This window comes from Macadamia integrifolia, unplaced genomic scaffold (genome assembly GCF_013358625.1).
Source record: "Macadamia integrifolia cultivar HAES 741 unplaced genomic scaffold, SCU_Mint_v3 scaffold3322, whole genome shotgun sequence".
Classification (NCBI taxonomy): Eukaryota; Viridiplantae; Streptophyta; class Magnoliopsida; order Proteales; family Proteaceae; genus Macadamia; species Macadamia integrifolia.
In genome coordinates, this window is record NW_024869396.1 from 727 (window position 1) to 17,175 (window position 16,449).

The 16,449-nt window shown below is 38.5% G+C and overlaps 1 protein-coding gene across 1 annotated transcript; it reads right to left on the bottom strand.

The window, feature by feature from the left end:
• Positions 1-1,148: 1,148 nt before the first annotated feature.
• On the bottom strand, positions 1,149-1,811 carry LOC122068010 (protein EXORDIUM-like; the record flags this gene model as incomplete). Its single annotated transcript, XM_042631831.1, has 1 exon — positions 1,149-1,811. A coding segment is annotated over exon 1 (474 nt), but the record flags the coding sequence as incomplete, so codon positions are not given.
• Positions 1,812-16,449: the final 14,638 nt, after the last annotated feature.

The following is a 16,449-nucleotide window of genomic DNA, read 5'->3' on the forward strand; positions in this document are numbered from 1 at the left end:
ATAATACTTTCCTTGTCCCAAAGTAATACAATACTCTCTTTTGGAGATAGCTTCCGTATCACGAATCCGTTTGTGTTAACTTGATTTCTAATCTAATTTGGTTCACCTATTGACTGATTCACTAGATTGGGTTTGATTTAGCCGGTTTGAATTGTGTTGGTTCAATCCATCCCATTTGAGATAATGCCTATGAGTTTTTAAACCCATTACACTTAAACAAATCTGGACATGGGCTTGGCCCATTAAGTTTCTAAATATAAAATATAAAACTAAGTCAAACCATATGGATCCAGCCCAAGTCCAATAAAACCCAATTATTGTGAATTAAAAGCTTAAGGGTAATGAAGTAAAATCACTTGGTTCAATTCTTTAAACCATAATAATAAGTTGAACCGTACTTTTTTTTTTACTAAACAACCATAAACGTACTCACCCTTTTTTGTCACTTTTTTTTTTTTTAAAAACCAAACCGTACGGTTTTCCAAAAGATAAATCAAGGGATTTTTTTTATAAATTTAACTTTACCAGTTCTGTCCTTTAGTAATAATATATAATATATTATTTTTCTCGTTTCTTCAAAACAAAACGACTCGAGGAGAAGAAATTGATTTTTATTACTGGTGGTATAGCCGATCGATTTTTCATGAACGAGGCTCTGATACCATTGAAAGAAAATAAATACGGAACGATTCATGAAGATCGATAAGCATGCACGACAAACACTACAAAAACAAGTTTTATGCATACCTGAATCCATGACTGAAGAATAAGAACTCCTCAATGTCTTCTTGTATGCTCCTCGTACAACACGATCAATGTTGGTCTAGTCTACCCTCTTTCCTTTTTGCTTTTGATCGTTAGCCTCACTTAATGGGTCAGTGATAACTATATATAGGGGTGAGGGTAGGGACCAACCTTGCAATAAAATTAGGGTTTCCTCCCCATTAAGGAAACAATACCTTTGGTCTACACATAGTAATAAATATTTCATACCATTAAGGCGTGCTAATAGAATCCAATATCTCCATAGAGATCACTTACCAATAATATTGGATTCTTTTTGCTTACTCCATCTTTAATCAACACCACTAAACCGATTTTGGAAACAAATCTTTGACTATGCTAGCCCACCTAATAGGAAATCTTACAAGAACTACATTAACGACGTTTCTATGATCGCCACCAGCTGCGAGCTGCAAGATTTGGTTCCTAGTGAGGGACTTGCCCAATGAGTAATTCTCGTCAAGGATCTGATTACCCATTTGGAGAGAAAGGGAAGAGGGCTTCTTGTTCTTGGAGCTGAGGTGGTAGTACTTGTCTGTGATCTTCCACCAAGTGAGAAAAGGGGGTCTCTGTTGGGGTTGGGGCTTCAATGAAGCTTGTGAGGATGATGTGAGGGAAGAGATGAAATCTGAGATAATGGCGCGTTGGGCAGGTTTGAAATTGCCGTACCAGATGAGATTGACAGAGATTTTTCCTGAGAGAAGGGGACCATTGTGGTATTGGAAGAGCATAGACTGATCCTCCACTGATCCAGTGAGTATCCTCCCAGCATTGGAAAAATGTAAGAGGGAAACTACCAGGACGACTTGGAAGAGCAATGTAGAAACAAAAGAGGCCATATTAGGGAACTTGAGAAGTAAAGATAGGGGAGCTTTAGAGATTTAGAGAAAGAGCTCTCTGCAAGAGATGAGAGAAGAGAGAGAGGATGAAATTCTTTGAATGTTATGGAGGAGAGAAGGTGGAGATTGTTGTCTGGATGTTGTGGAGGAGAGAAGCAGGTAGGGGTTCTTTATATCGTTTTGATATACTTGGCCAAATGGGTTGGAGAAGCAACGGAGAAAGAGGGGCTTGTGTTGTTTGTATTCAGTGTGTGCCTGTGTGGTGTAGTACTGATGGAGGTGGAGGCCTCAACTGTTTGACTGTTGACATTATAAAAGCAAAAAGTGTTGTTTGAACTTTAGATAAAAATAAGGATTGGGTTTCCCTTGGTTTATTTAATGGTTACAGCCCAGCTCCAGCTTAAGAGTGAGATATCATAGAAGGATGTGTGGAAGTAACCAACCGACTGGAACCTTTTGGATGCCCCAGCTCATTTCCTACTCTTGACAGTAAAGAAAAGCTCATTTACAACTCCACCAGGGCTTGGAAGATCATCTACATGATATCCCTGTTAGAGACACGTTCTTTCTTACGTCATAATTTTGATAGGTCAAAGTTTTCCTTCGTCCATTGGGGAGGAAGAATCTCTTAACAGTCAATTTTTTTAGTATTTATTATATTAGAATCATTAAAACTAGGATATGGAATATGAGCCTATATGTTAAATTATATAATATATATCATATCATACTATTTTCAAAAGTCAGTATTCTATCTTTTAGGTATATTTTTTCATTTGACAAGATTACCCCTAGAATTACTCAACCACTTACCATTCCAAGAATGAGAGCATGAGACCTAGACGAACAATCGCTACTCTTAATTTCTCTTATATACAACCATTCATGGGATTCTTATCCTTTTACCAGGATTAAACCATCACCTCCTAATGAGACCACATGTCAAAAGACACCTCCCTTCTCCACTCTTCGAGTCATATATTTTGCCCATTTCTCATCCCTATTGGTCACAACCACCGTTAGCAAAAACGTGTTTAAAACTCTGTTCTACACGTTTTCGTTTAAAACGCGATTTACCGTATGCTTCCCAAAGATACATAAATAAAAAACAAACTTCAAGCATTCCTGTTCTAAACACGTCTAAAACACGTTCTGTTTTTATGGCGTTTTTTAAGACTTGATTTTTAAACATAACGTCTACTTAATTGACCATATATCTCTCTCCTGAATTCTGATCGACTTGATTCTTTCACCAACTTGAAGCTAACGTAATGGACTATATTTATCATGTATTACCTTTAACTCAAATTCAATTCACGGACCCTGAAATTGAGCTATAAACTGATGTATTTGTTGAAAAATATTTCTTAAGTGATGGCTTTTAACTCTAACTGAACATATATCACTTCGAGAGTGTGTTGACTATATTGACAAAAATGAACAACACCATAACCTAGTCACATTGCTCAATAAGACTTTGGACATGTGTGGTGTATGAATTTAGAATCGGTATTGGATGATATTCACTGATATGTCTTAAAACTTATAACGAGACATGAGATATATAGGCATTAATGTTAGATATTGTAGTTGTTTTGAACACTAGATGCAGATATTCATATAATAATTCCTTAATTTATATGAGTATATTGCCTTTTTTTAGTCCAGTTTTTTTGAAATCTACATGTTTAAAACTCGTACCATCTATTTTCTGATTTTTACCATTCTTTGTTTTTTTAACCATTTATTTAACCATATCATTCGAAAATTTTTAATGTTCAAAACTCAAACCGTCCGTTTCCCTTTTTTTGCCGGTCCCCTTTTTGCTGACAATGGTCACAACCCCCAACTCTCTCTCTCTAAGACCCACTTTGCATCATCCATTTGTGCACAGAATTACGAAGAAAAGAGGAAGAGAGACGTGGCTAGACATAGCTAGAGTGCTCCTGCCAACCACCACTTGCATCTTTCTGTTCTTGCTTTTCCTGAATTGTTTGTAGTTCCAATAATCTCTCTCTCTCTCTCTCTCTCTCTCTCTCTCTCTCTACAGTTGCATAATATGGATCGCTGTCACAAAACTCACAACTCACAAGGCGAGCAGTGAGGAATGAGACAAAGAAGGGTGAAAATGGTGATACACCTGTGGCGTCAATCCCAAATAGACCCAAGAAAATCGTGGAAGAAATGGCATTGGTGTCGGGAATACCCACTGACCTCCAAAGTTTGACTCCAAGATTGGTTTTGGTTATAAGAAACAAATGAGATATTTAATAATTATGTATTAAATGTTATGCGTGAAGGAAATTTAACAACATATCAAGATATCAAGAAGTGTCAAGACATCACGTCTTCATGATTCAAGCATTGAAGATTTGAAGACATTGTGAACGCAAAAAAGTAAATGAAGATGGCTGATGATCATTTACAAGACGAGAGTGAAGACTTGAAGGTAATTGACAAGAAGCCAAGATCGAAGACCTTATGTCTAGTCATGTTTAATTAGCACACACTTCACACACACTACACGGCATATGCATTGGCATGAGCATATTTTCATTGACCTAGAAAGACCCTAGTGATACCTAACAACTATTCATTTAGACCTAAAAGAGGATGGAATCAGATTGGCTAAGTAAAGTAATGACCTTTATTGTCCTAACAACAAAGTTCATAGTCAAGAGAAATTTGGACATTCTTAATTACTGAATCATAAGATACTTAATTCTACAAAAGTATATATCATTGAGTTGTGAAGACAACACAATTTGAATCATTTCATTCCGAGCTCAAACAAAAAAGTTGCAACTGTTTTCATACAAATAGTTCTGTAGGTCGAAAACCAAAAGACTAGCGGTAACTTTCAGAATATACTGCCAGTACTTACAGTTTACATCAGGCTTTCGGGGACAATTGCTTATCGGTAGCTACTAGAGCCAATTGGTAACTATCGAAACTCATCCGATAAGTTATCCAGCTAGCCGAAAGTCAACCCCAGATGCTTTGAATTAGTCTTCAGCAGCTAGTTTAACTTCCCAACGGTAACATTTACAGTAACTACCAGTACAGCTAAAATGAATCCCTTGGACACATTATTGACTCAATCTTAATTGGTCTCTTACTTTATTTAAGACCTTTAATTACCTATATAAATACCTCTATTTAGTCTCATTAAACACAATTAATTTGCTCTCTTAAGCATCATTATCAAATGCCTAAAAGTGAGAAAGGGTGATCATTACTTGAGCTTGTCTTCATGAATTCTCTTCAAAGAAGAACTCCAGAGTTTCAACTCAGGTCTTCCACTTTGATTGATATTATATTTGGAAGACATAAAGGTGCACTCTTAATTATTATTGTTTCATTGCATACTTACATATCATGCGTCATATGAACTCAAACTTCTATTCCACTTTGATTAATTGTTTACACATTGTCTAAATTGTATTTAGGCTTGTGTGGATGATTCTCTTATCCTTAAAAGATTCATAAGGTCCATTTCAACCTGAAAAGATTTAGAAGGTCCTTCTCTACCTACCAAAGAGATTTTTAAAAGATCCTGTTCTACAAAAATAGTTGTAAAGGTGTTTCCTCCCCACCTACTGCACTGAATGGGAAGAACTAGTGGAGTACCTCTCAAGTGGAGACTCGAGTTGAATCGAACCACTATAAAGTCTAGTGTTGATTGTGATTGCTTTTATTTTTACATTCCACATTTTGAATTATAATCACATCTAATCTCCAAAGGCGAGAAATTTTTAAATTCAATAGTATAACCTATTTACCGCTTCTAGGTTATTTCAATTGGTGGTAGAAACAACATCTTCTTTTTGCGACAATAGTGATGCATCAATGAAAGTTATAAGAGTAAACAACTCGCCTATTGTTCATGGTGTTGGATAATTGATTCTGGATAAGTCTGAAGCCTCTTCTATTACTCCAAAATGAAAATTAATAGATGAGAAGCACATTTGAATCCTAATTGTAGTCCTTAGTTATTACAGCCAAGTCAATCTCCCTTCTTTGTTTAAGTTTATATTGGTTTGATTCCCTCGTATTCTTTTCTTCTAAAAATGAATTGTATCAATGTATTAAAAGTAAGGTTCAAGGTCTCAGTTTTATCTCGATTGGTGGTTTTGGTGGCCATATAGCCTTTTTAGCCTCTAAAACTTATCAATTACCCTGTTTTAGGCCTCCTAACCATAGTGAAAACCTCAAACTTTTAAAAATCAAACCCAAAATGGTACTTTGACTTTGGACCCTAATTCGATAGTCTATGGTGTAGGTGAACTATACCTTAGAATATTCCACACAACATCTAAATCTTTCAGAACACATATAATTCAATCAAAAGTGTAAATAAACACAAGGAATTAAAAGACATAAAAAATAGTTTTACTAATTAATGACATGGATGATTGATGAGTGTTGACTGAAATGAGTCACAGACATTGAATCATTGATACACATAGTAACATATGACATAAGTCATATAATTACACAAGTACATAACATAAATGCAATAACACAATCATACATCAAACTCATCCTAGACCTAGACTCCTAGTACACTAGTACTAAAATGAGTGTCGGGCCATATAATCATAACCATCATATTGTTGTTGCTGATGTCGAGTCACGTTTTGCTCTGATTGAATCACAAAGACTGTCTATGTCATAGTATGTTAGAAATAATATTCGAAGTTTGTTACATCAGCCCTTTTAAACATCATCATCAATATAATGGAGGTACCCTAATGTTAGGTAGATATCTATGAAATGTAATAAACTCGATCGAGATCCACCGCTACTAAATGGTGCATGTCACACAGGAAGCTGCATCAGTATGTATCGTTGGGGGGCTGGAACCTTGATCCAATGTGGGAGTATGACTGACCCTCATACTCGGAGGTAAAGGGGAAAGAAGTGGCCTCTAGCTGCACATGTCCAAATTAACGAAACTGACTATAATGACTATATTTTGAACTGTTGATCCCCTAACATATATGATTGCCGATGCATGCAACTGCTCCCTATAAATACCACTCTCCATACTCAAGCCTCTGAGAGTGTCAGTCAAGCTCCTCATCGAGATGTCCATGGACTCTATGCTATTATGCTCCTCCGCACCACCAATTGTGAATCAATGACGTGAGCCTCTCATGTAGGCTAAATGTGTCCCATATGTGCATAGTGGTCTAAATCTTGTGTGGCATGAGCGAATTGAATCTCTCCTGTGAACTGCACTGGCTTTGGCTCTGACTCTAGCTCTGATTAATGGTACCTCTCGCCCATCTCCCCTATGACCATCACCATCACTCCACCATCACCATTAACAACACCATCATAATCATCACTGGAACGTGACCAAACAGGATCCTCTTCCATATCAACCCTAACAACCTAAGACTCAAAAGGTTTGGGTATCTGTACAATCCCATGGCCCTCTCAAGACATATATTCATCCACATCATTACCCATCTGACTAGCTACCACAAGGTCGGGCCTAAGAGTGTTAATCGACTTGGTTTCGGTGTATACGGTATGGTTCGGTTCACATTTATTTGATTGAAATCAAAACTGCACAATTTACCAAACGGCTGCACTTTCTGAAATCGCAATTGTTTAGTAAACGGTTTCGATTCCATGGTTTTTAAATGATGTCAATTTCATGATTTTAAACGATTTTGATCACGGTTTATTCCATATGGTTTCTAAATGGTTAGCAATTGGTTCACTAGTTTATTCGCATGCTTACTAAAATTTACTTTTATTGATAAATGCTTCAATCTTGTATCAAATTAAATGAGGAATCGAACACGCAATGATTTAACTATATAATTATATAATAGGAGTAAATTATTCAATAGACTATTGGACAGCTTCTATGATCCTTAGTTCTTCCCTAAATTAAACTATTATGTTTTGTTTAAACAACCAAATATTTAGGGCCCGTTTGGTGTCGTTCTAAAAAAACGCTTCTGGAGTTTTTTCGTTCTATTGGAACGAAAAAACGGAATCTTCTGTTTGGTGTACTTATGGTCCGTTTCTTTTTTTTGGAACAAAAAGTGAAAAAAAAACTGAAAAAACGAGATTGGACAGAACTCCAAAATGGAGTTCCGTCTTCCCAGTTTCGTTCCATTTTGCAAAAAAAAAAAAAAAAAAAAAATTCCCGATAAAAATCTGAAATTTTGAAACACCATTTTTTCGTTTAAAAACTGCGTTTTGACACAGAAACTGAAATTTTCGTTTTTGACACGATACCAAACGGGCCCTTAATCGTTATACAGGTTAACCAGATCGATTTTGATGCTTTAAACGGTTCGATTTTCACGGTATCAATTTGGTATGAAAACAACAGATTAAACAGTTAAAATTGACCCAACCCATTTAACTAATCCGTCTTAAACTTCAAACCAGAACTGAATCATTTACTAAACGGTTTTGTGGTTTCGGTGTAAAATGCTTGGTTTAGTTTTGGTAAATGGTTTCGGTTTCAAATTCACATCCTTAGTTGGGCCCTTTGTTAGTTAATTCACGTTTAAAATGTGTTTAAAATGCCGTTCCATTTTTTTTTCCCTTTTAAACGCCGATTTCTGAACTTCCTAGAGTAAGCCGGTAAAAAAGGGAATGGCACAAGTTGAAGTTCTAGATGCGTTTAGAATACGAATCAGTTTTTTTGTTTTTTAAGTTAAAAAATGGACAAGACAATAAAAAAAAAAAAAAGAAAGAAGGGAAAACCCTTTGCACGATTCACCGGTTCACCCCAACCCTAAGCCTCTGAGTCCCTGATTGTCTCCGACTCTCCCCTTTCTGCCTAAAGGTCGCTCTCCCATCTTTGCTGTCCATCACTCCGTTGTCTGCCGGCCTCTCACTCCATCTCGTCTTCTCTCCCAATGACAAGCAAAATACAGGTTAGGGGCGTCTCTCTCTCTCTATTTTTTTTTCTTGAGAATATGCTTCTCCCGTTTTAACTAACAAAACTCTCGACTCCAGGAGTCCAGGTTGCTCTCCCACCTTTGTTGTCCGCTATCCGTTGTCCACAAGTCTCTCAAACCGCCTCGTCTTCTCTCCTAATAGGGGCTTCTCTCTCTCTCTCTCTCTCTCTCTCTCTCTCTCTCTCTCTCTCTCTCTCTCTAGACTCCAGGTATAACTCCAATTTGAGATGGGAAATTCTCCAATTTCCTGGTGTTTGTATTGCCAAAATCATTCTCAAACAAAATGAGAAGAAAAAACCCTAGTAAAAGAATGCCTTTTTACTATGATTATAAGACAATAATAGCTCCTGATTGGGAGTAGACCCTCCACCATTATCAAAGTAACAACGTACACATCAAAGTCATGAAATTATGGCATGCAGTAGTTGATTTGATGGGTTATAATTGATTGATCAGGGTGGTATCTTGCTAGGTCCTTTTGCTTTGGCACATAGCAAGACAATCGCAAGAACATTGTTACCAGTACAGAGCTTCATAATGTTGGATGTAATTGTAGTACTAGGACTCATGTTCTATTTCTTCTTGAATGGATTGTATATGGACCCATGGATAGTAAAGAAGATTGGGATAAAAGCTTTTGCAATAGGAATTTCAGCTGGCTTCTTTTCCATTATTTCAAATCTGTTTAGTTTGTATTATGTAGATGCCTCTGTTACTGATGAATCATTGCTAGCCTCACTTCCCTATGTAATGAGGGCATAGACGATCTTCACATTCCCTACCATTGCTTGCTTTCTGTACGAGCTCAATATCTTAAATTCGCTTTCTGTACCATAACTATGGATTACTAGTTAAAAAAAAAAATTAGTTGTTGCTTCTTTTATATTGTTGTTTTCATGTCTTTTTAGAGGATGCAATGATATGTTTTCTCCTTGTACCTATTTTATATGTGGAAGAGTAGTCTACAATTTGATTCTCATATACACTCATCATGTATGCTAAACCTAAATAATGTTTGATTGTAATATTATGTAGGTAGTTGAGATTTTTGAGAAATGGTTAGGAAAAAGGACAAGTTTTGGGAACCTATACAAAAGCTTGCTGAGAACCGGTTTAAATGCAATTATTGTGAACTTGATTTCTCTGGTAGTGTTACTCGAGTGAAGCATTTGGCTTGCTTGACTGGTCATGATGTTCAAATTTGTACTAAATGACCATGTCCAAACTAAAGTCAATGCAGAAATGAATTTGAGTGCATTTAAAAAGAAAAAAGAACGAATGAAACCATAGAAAGTGGAATTGGTTCCACACCTTCCTTTGCTAGGAGTATTCATCAAACCACAATAGTAGAATTGACAGCTAAGAAAGACAAGAAGGCATTAGAAAGTATGATAGGAGAATTTTTTTTGTTAAGAGTCACATTTCTTTCAATGCTATTCAGACAAAATCTTTTATTGACATGATGAAAGGTGCATGTAAGTATGGCCAGGGTTTTGCTGTCCCTAGTTATTCTACTCTTCGTACTCGTTGGATTCCTGAAGCCAAGGCAGAGATCATAGAATATGTGAGCAACTTAAAGTCAACATGGGGTAGCACAAGTTGCACGATAATGTTTTATTCTTGGACTGACCAAAAGAAGAGGTCTTGGGTCAATGTGATGGCTTATTCTCCTGGGGGAGTTGGGTTTCTGAAGTACATATAATGTGGTTCAAATAGTATTACTGCTGGATATCTTTTTAGAGAAATTTCTGATGTTATTGAAATGCTTGGACCACAACGTGTTATGCAATTTGTTTTAGATAATGGTGCCAACTATAACTGTTGTGGTGATATGTTGATTGGCAAATGGTCTCACATATATTGGACAAATTGTGCTACACATGAGATTAACTTGCTTTTGAAAGATATCTATAAGCATGTTAGATGGGTGAGAAAAATTATTGATGATAAGAAACATGTAATAAATTATATGCACAATCACATAGCTATTATAGTCTTAATGAGAGAATTCACCAGTTCAAAAGAGATTAAGCAACCTTTTTTTTTTTGCTAAAAGATTATTTCATATAAAATAAAATAAAAGCCATACAAGATAAAAGTTTCAAACAAAAGGACCTAGCTAACTCTACCCTCCCACCTTCGGTATGGCCATCAGCAGGAGGAAAAAGTAGCACTAATAAAACCGAAAATGAGGCCTCCCATCTGAATCCCTTTGCAAGAGATCAAGAATATGGGAGGGAAAGACCACATTATCACCCGAAATCCCTGTCTTCGCCGCATCTCTGGCCAAGTAATCAGCTATGGTGTTCCCTTCCCTGAAGTTATGAGATATCTTCCAGCTGATACTGTCAAGGAAAGGCTTAAGATGCATCCATCGTTGGAGAGCATACCAGGGAATTTTCCTTTGCTGAATCGCTAGCACAACTGAGCTAGAGTCAGACTCCACCCATAAGCAAGTGATGTTCATGGCCTTTGCTCGCAGCAACCCCTCCATTAGACCCTCCACCTCCACTTCAAATACTCTAGTAATACCCATATATTTTTTATAAGAACCCATGACCCTGCCCTGATGGTCCCGAAATATACCTCCCGCTCTAGCCCGACCAGGATTTCCCATAGAGCTACCATCAAAATTTAGTTTTATCCAGAACATTGGAGGTTTACACCAGAAGACCTCCAATAATTCTCTGTGCCCAACTCCCTGTATCTGAATTTCTAGGCGCCTGCTGCACTGCAAATCTACTATGGAATTAATCTCGCCTCTAGATCTTGGCTTGTTTCGTCTTATGTCCTCAAGAACCATCATTAGTACATACCTGCTTGACCGATATTTATTTTCAAAAAACCTTGCATTTCTCTCCCTCCATAAGTGATCCAACACAATGGCTAAACTCATATTCCATGCCTCCTTGCAGCAAACCAGTTTCAACTTTCTCTTCCACCATTGAGCAAGCTCGAGCAGAGAGCCCTGGCTGCCCCAACGCACATTGAGAGCATCACAAAGAAGCCTCCAGATCTCCGCAAAGAAAGGGCATCTCATGAAGAGATGCTCTAAAACTTCCTCATTTGAATTACATAAGACACATCTAGACGCAAGGAGGATCGCTTTCCTTTTAACCACATCATCAGTAGGGACCTTTCCATTAATCACCCTCCACGCTAGAGTGGAGACCTGAGGCTGCTGCTTTTTACCCCATATGACAGAAGCCCAGGAAACTGTTGATTTTTTCACCCTTATTTCCTCCCAAGTTGATTTGAAGCAAAATTCCCCATCATGAGAAAGAGACCAGATACTCCTATCTTCACATTTATAAGCAGGGATGTTAATTTTCTTCACCTCGTTTATTATGTTCCTCATAAAATTAAAATTCATCTGAGGAAATTTCCAGTTGAAATTCACAATGAATCGGCTAACATTCCCATCCAGCACAGATATGTCAATGCCTTCCAGCATCTCACTCTCTTTAAGGGCGCCTTGCCCTACCCAGATATGCTTCCAGAAACTTATTTTTTTTCCATCTCCCACCACCCATCTCTCTTTTGAAGATATGTATTCCCATATTTTCCTCAGACCTGGCCAAATAGAGGATTTTTTGAATCATTTCTTAGGGAGACCCTCCCTATCAAGGAATCTAGCCCTCAGAAAAGAGCTCGCCATAGACTCTTCAATCTTAATTCTCCAGGCAGATTTACATAGCATTGTCTTGTTTATGTCCCTTAGTCTCCTCAATCCAAGACCCCCCTTCCTCCTTAGGCTTACAAAATTGGTCCCAATTGACTACAATTTTTTTTGCATTGTCCACTTCCCCTGTCCAGACAAAATTTCTCATCCATCTTTCAAGAGTATCAATGAGAGAATTTGGCCACCAGTAGACTGCAAAACTGTGAGTTGGGATGCTAAGGATCACAGAGCGCACTAATTCCACCCTTCTTGCCATCGATAAAAGTCTTCCCTTCCAGCCCTCTAATCGATCCTTTGCCCTGTCTAGAATAGGCAAAATCGATTCTTTTTTGACCCTGCCCTTAAAAATTGATACACCCAGGTATCTGGTAGGAAAAGAGCATAGGGGAGTACCCATTTCCTCAACAATGGCCTACTTGCGCTGGGGAGAAATATGGCCTAGAAAAATCTTACTTTTTTCTAGGTTGACGCACTGGCCAGCAAACTCCTGATATTTCACAAGAAAATTTTTTAAATGGCGAACATACCTGAGAGAGGCGTTCCCAAATATGAAAATGTCATCTGCAAAGAGACTGTGGGCTGGAGTTGTCACCCCTCGAGGTCCATTAAGCGCCTTGAACTTTTTCTCTACTACAAGCCTTTGGAGACCTCTGCATAGCACCTCTTCAGCCAGAATAAATAGCATGGGGGACAGGGGGTCCCCTTGTCTCAAACCCCTCTCCACCCCGAAATACCCTATCGGACCACCATTAAGAAGAACTAAAATCTTGGTAGAACCCAACATCTGGTGCATCCACAATACCCATCTCTCTGAGAATCCAAATTTCCTTAGAACTTGAAAAATAAATCTCCAAGACATCGTGTCATAAGCCTTTTGGATATCTATTTTCAAACCCATTCCACCTCCTCTAGCCGTTGAAAACAATAAATTTGTTAGCTCAGACACCACTGAGATATTTGAATGAATTATTTTCTCCTTTTGGAAAGCACCCTGCTCTTCTGAAATTAGCCGATGCAAAACCCCTGATAATCTAGTCGCCATTATCTTCGAGATAATTTTACAGAGGAAATTCCCCAAACATAACGGTCTAAATTTATCCAAACTCATTGCCCCTTCCACTTTTGGAATTAATACTAGGAAGATAGTATTAATACCATTAGGCATTCTACTTTTACTGAAGAAACTTTAAACTGCATTGCATACATCTAAGTTAATAATTTCCCAGCAAGATCTATAGAATTTACTTGGGAAGCCATCTGGGCCTGGAGCACTGTCAGGATCGAGCTCCCAAATTGCCTTTTTAATTTCTGCATTGCTCGGCAAGACATCCAACCTCCATCTATCATGGTCATCGAGCACATTTGGGATGCAATCTAACAGGTCCAGATGCTCAGAAGTTTCTGAACCCTTAAGAAAGTTCTCATAAAACCCACTAACATAATCTTCCAATTGGCTCTTGTCAAAAATAATTTGCCCGTCTCTCTTTTTCAAGGTGCGAATAGTATTTTTCAACCTTCTAATTTTTGCACTAACATGAAAAAATTTTGAGCATCTATCTCCTTGGGTTCTCCATCTCATTCTGGCCTTTTCAGCCCAGAACTTTTCATGGTTCTCGATAGCTTTCAGCAACCTGGTTTTTGCATCAGCTTCTCTGGCAAAAATCTGGTCATTCATCCCATTTATTTCAATCTCACCCTGCACTTCCTCCATCCCTTTCTGTGCTGCCTCCAATTCCAAGTTAATGTTCGAAAAAGTTTGTTTAGCCCATGGCCTAATCGCATCTTTCAGCCGCTTAATTTTCTGACTGAAAACATAAACAACTGAACCACTAATCCATTCATCCCATGAGTCCTTAACCACTTTCATGAAACTCTCATTTTCTGTCCAAAAACGTTGGAATCGAAATGGGCAGTTATTTGGCCTTACCAAAGACTCCAAAGTTACAAGGAGAGGGGAATGGTCAGAGGCCCCCGTAGATATCACTTCCTGGTGACAGTCATGAAGGGCAGAGAACCAAGAGTCATTACAAAAAGTCCTATTCAGCACAGCAACTACATTTCCTTTTCTCCTATTGTTTGTCCAAGTGAATTTACGGCCCTTGGAGGGAACCTGAATTAAAGAACATCCATCCACCATTGCTGTGAAATCAGCCGTCGATCCCATGTTAAAAGCTCCTGGACCTCTTTTCTCATGCGACTGGAGGGTGGCATTAAAGTCTCCAATTACCATCTATGGAATACTTGGACCCGGGCATGAAGCAATCAAATTAACCCACAACTGCCTTCTAGCCTACCTGAAGCATTTAGCGTGAACTACAGACAGGGAGAAAAAATTATGTTGCCAGCTAGAACTCATAGAAATGTGCTGCTCCGATGAAGAAAGAACCATCGGCTTTGAGAGACCCCTTTTCCACATAACCCAAAGATTGGGTATTTTTTGCATTCTCTCATTATGAATGAATTCAGTTTCGAATCCATTTTTATTAAAAAACCTATTAGGGAAGTCATGCACTTCCATCATCGGCTCGGCTATACACACTATGTCTGGAGCCTTTTCCCTCAAAATTTTTCCTAAGGCTAATCTAGCAGTCTTCTTCCTTATACCTCTGATGTTCCAAAATAACACCTTCATAGTCATCTCTTTAACAGAGCGAGCCTATCTGATTTCCTGGAAACCTGCTTAGAGACCGCAACAGACTAACCTTTTTTTTGTCTTCTTTTTTCTAGTTCTCCTTCTCGCACGCATGCCATTCTATCCACCTCATTCAAGTCCTCATGAAAAACCACCATCACCTCATCAATTAGTTGCTGAGAGCTTCTAGATTGACTATGAGAGAGCATAGGGATATTACCACCACCCTCACCATGACCCGAGTTATCCTGATGATCAGTCCGCCCCCTTCCAATATCAGCTTGAAATTCTTCCATCTCATCCTCTTCCTGCTAGCGATCAACCTCTTCTATCACCACACCATTTTTGCTAACTAGATCCATGATAGGCCCACCTTCCATTCCCGCTCCAAACCCCATATTCATATCCATATCTGATGTAGTCATATTATGGTTGACCTCCACACCTTCCTTATTTATGTCCATGACTGGGTCCATCTGTAATGGAAGGACCACTGAAATATTCCCCATCCTTTGATTGCTTTCCATATGAGACAAGTCCTCCCTTGATTGAGATCTAGAAACAACATCTCTATTTTCTCTTCTAATGGAAAGAATCTGCCTCGATATGGCAACTGGGATCGCTGCCATTCCCTCTCCTCCTTCCACCGAGTGCCGCCCAGAGCCAGCTGAATTCTCCATTGTCGCTGCCCCCTGAAACTCCCCCTCACGAAACCTCTTATCTCTAGCATCGGTAGCTTTCTGTTCTCTGCACTCTAGCAGAGAGTGACCAATTTTTTTACAAAATCCACATTTTGTCATTCCATCTTCATATAATATTCTTTGTTTAAACAAGAAAACTTCACCCGATCCTGGCTACTTCCTCTCCACTTGTATCTCTTCCACCCTTTTCATCCCTGACACCACTTCCACTTGCACCCTCGCGTAACTACCCATTGCCGCCGATCTTGTTCTTCTATCCAAAGCCACGGGCCTACCTGCTCCCTTGGCCATAGAAAGAAGAATTTTCTCATGCCAGTATTCCAAAGGAAGATCTGGAAATCTGATCCAGACAAGTTTTGTGGGGATGTTTGCCTCGCGCACATCAAAGTCAGGTTTCCAACGCTGAAAGCGAATGAATTGGCCCTTCACTTTAATTAGATTCCTTCGCCAAATGGAGGCCATGTCTCCTTCAAGCTCAAACTGGAATAAGATATATCCTTTTCCCATTGGAGATAGCGCAATCCTTCCCTTCAAATTCCAGCCCTTTTTCGCTTCCTTACGAATATCGTTCATTGATATAGATCTAAAATTCGCTCTCTCGATAATCGCAAATTTAAATCTTTTCAATCTTTCTTCATATGCGTCTTGAGGAATCACGATCCGAGTAAATGATCCTGCTTGGATCAGATCTGGCAACTGATCTACATCAGGAAGGGTGCTTCCCACAACTGTGGAGAAGGATCTCTTCGAGATAGTAGTTCTTTCGTGATCCTTTATAGTTTCTTCTTCAGCCTCTGTCTCATTCTTCTTTCTTCTTCACCATCAACCTCCTTCAAACCTAAGGTAGAAGATAATAAAGGATTCCAAAAATTTGTCA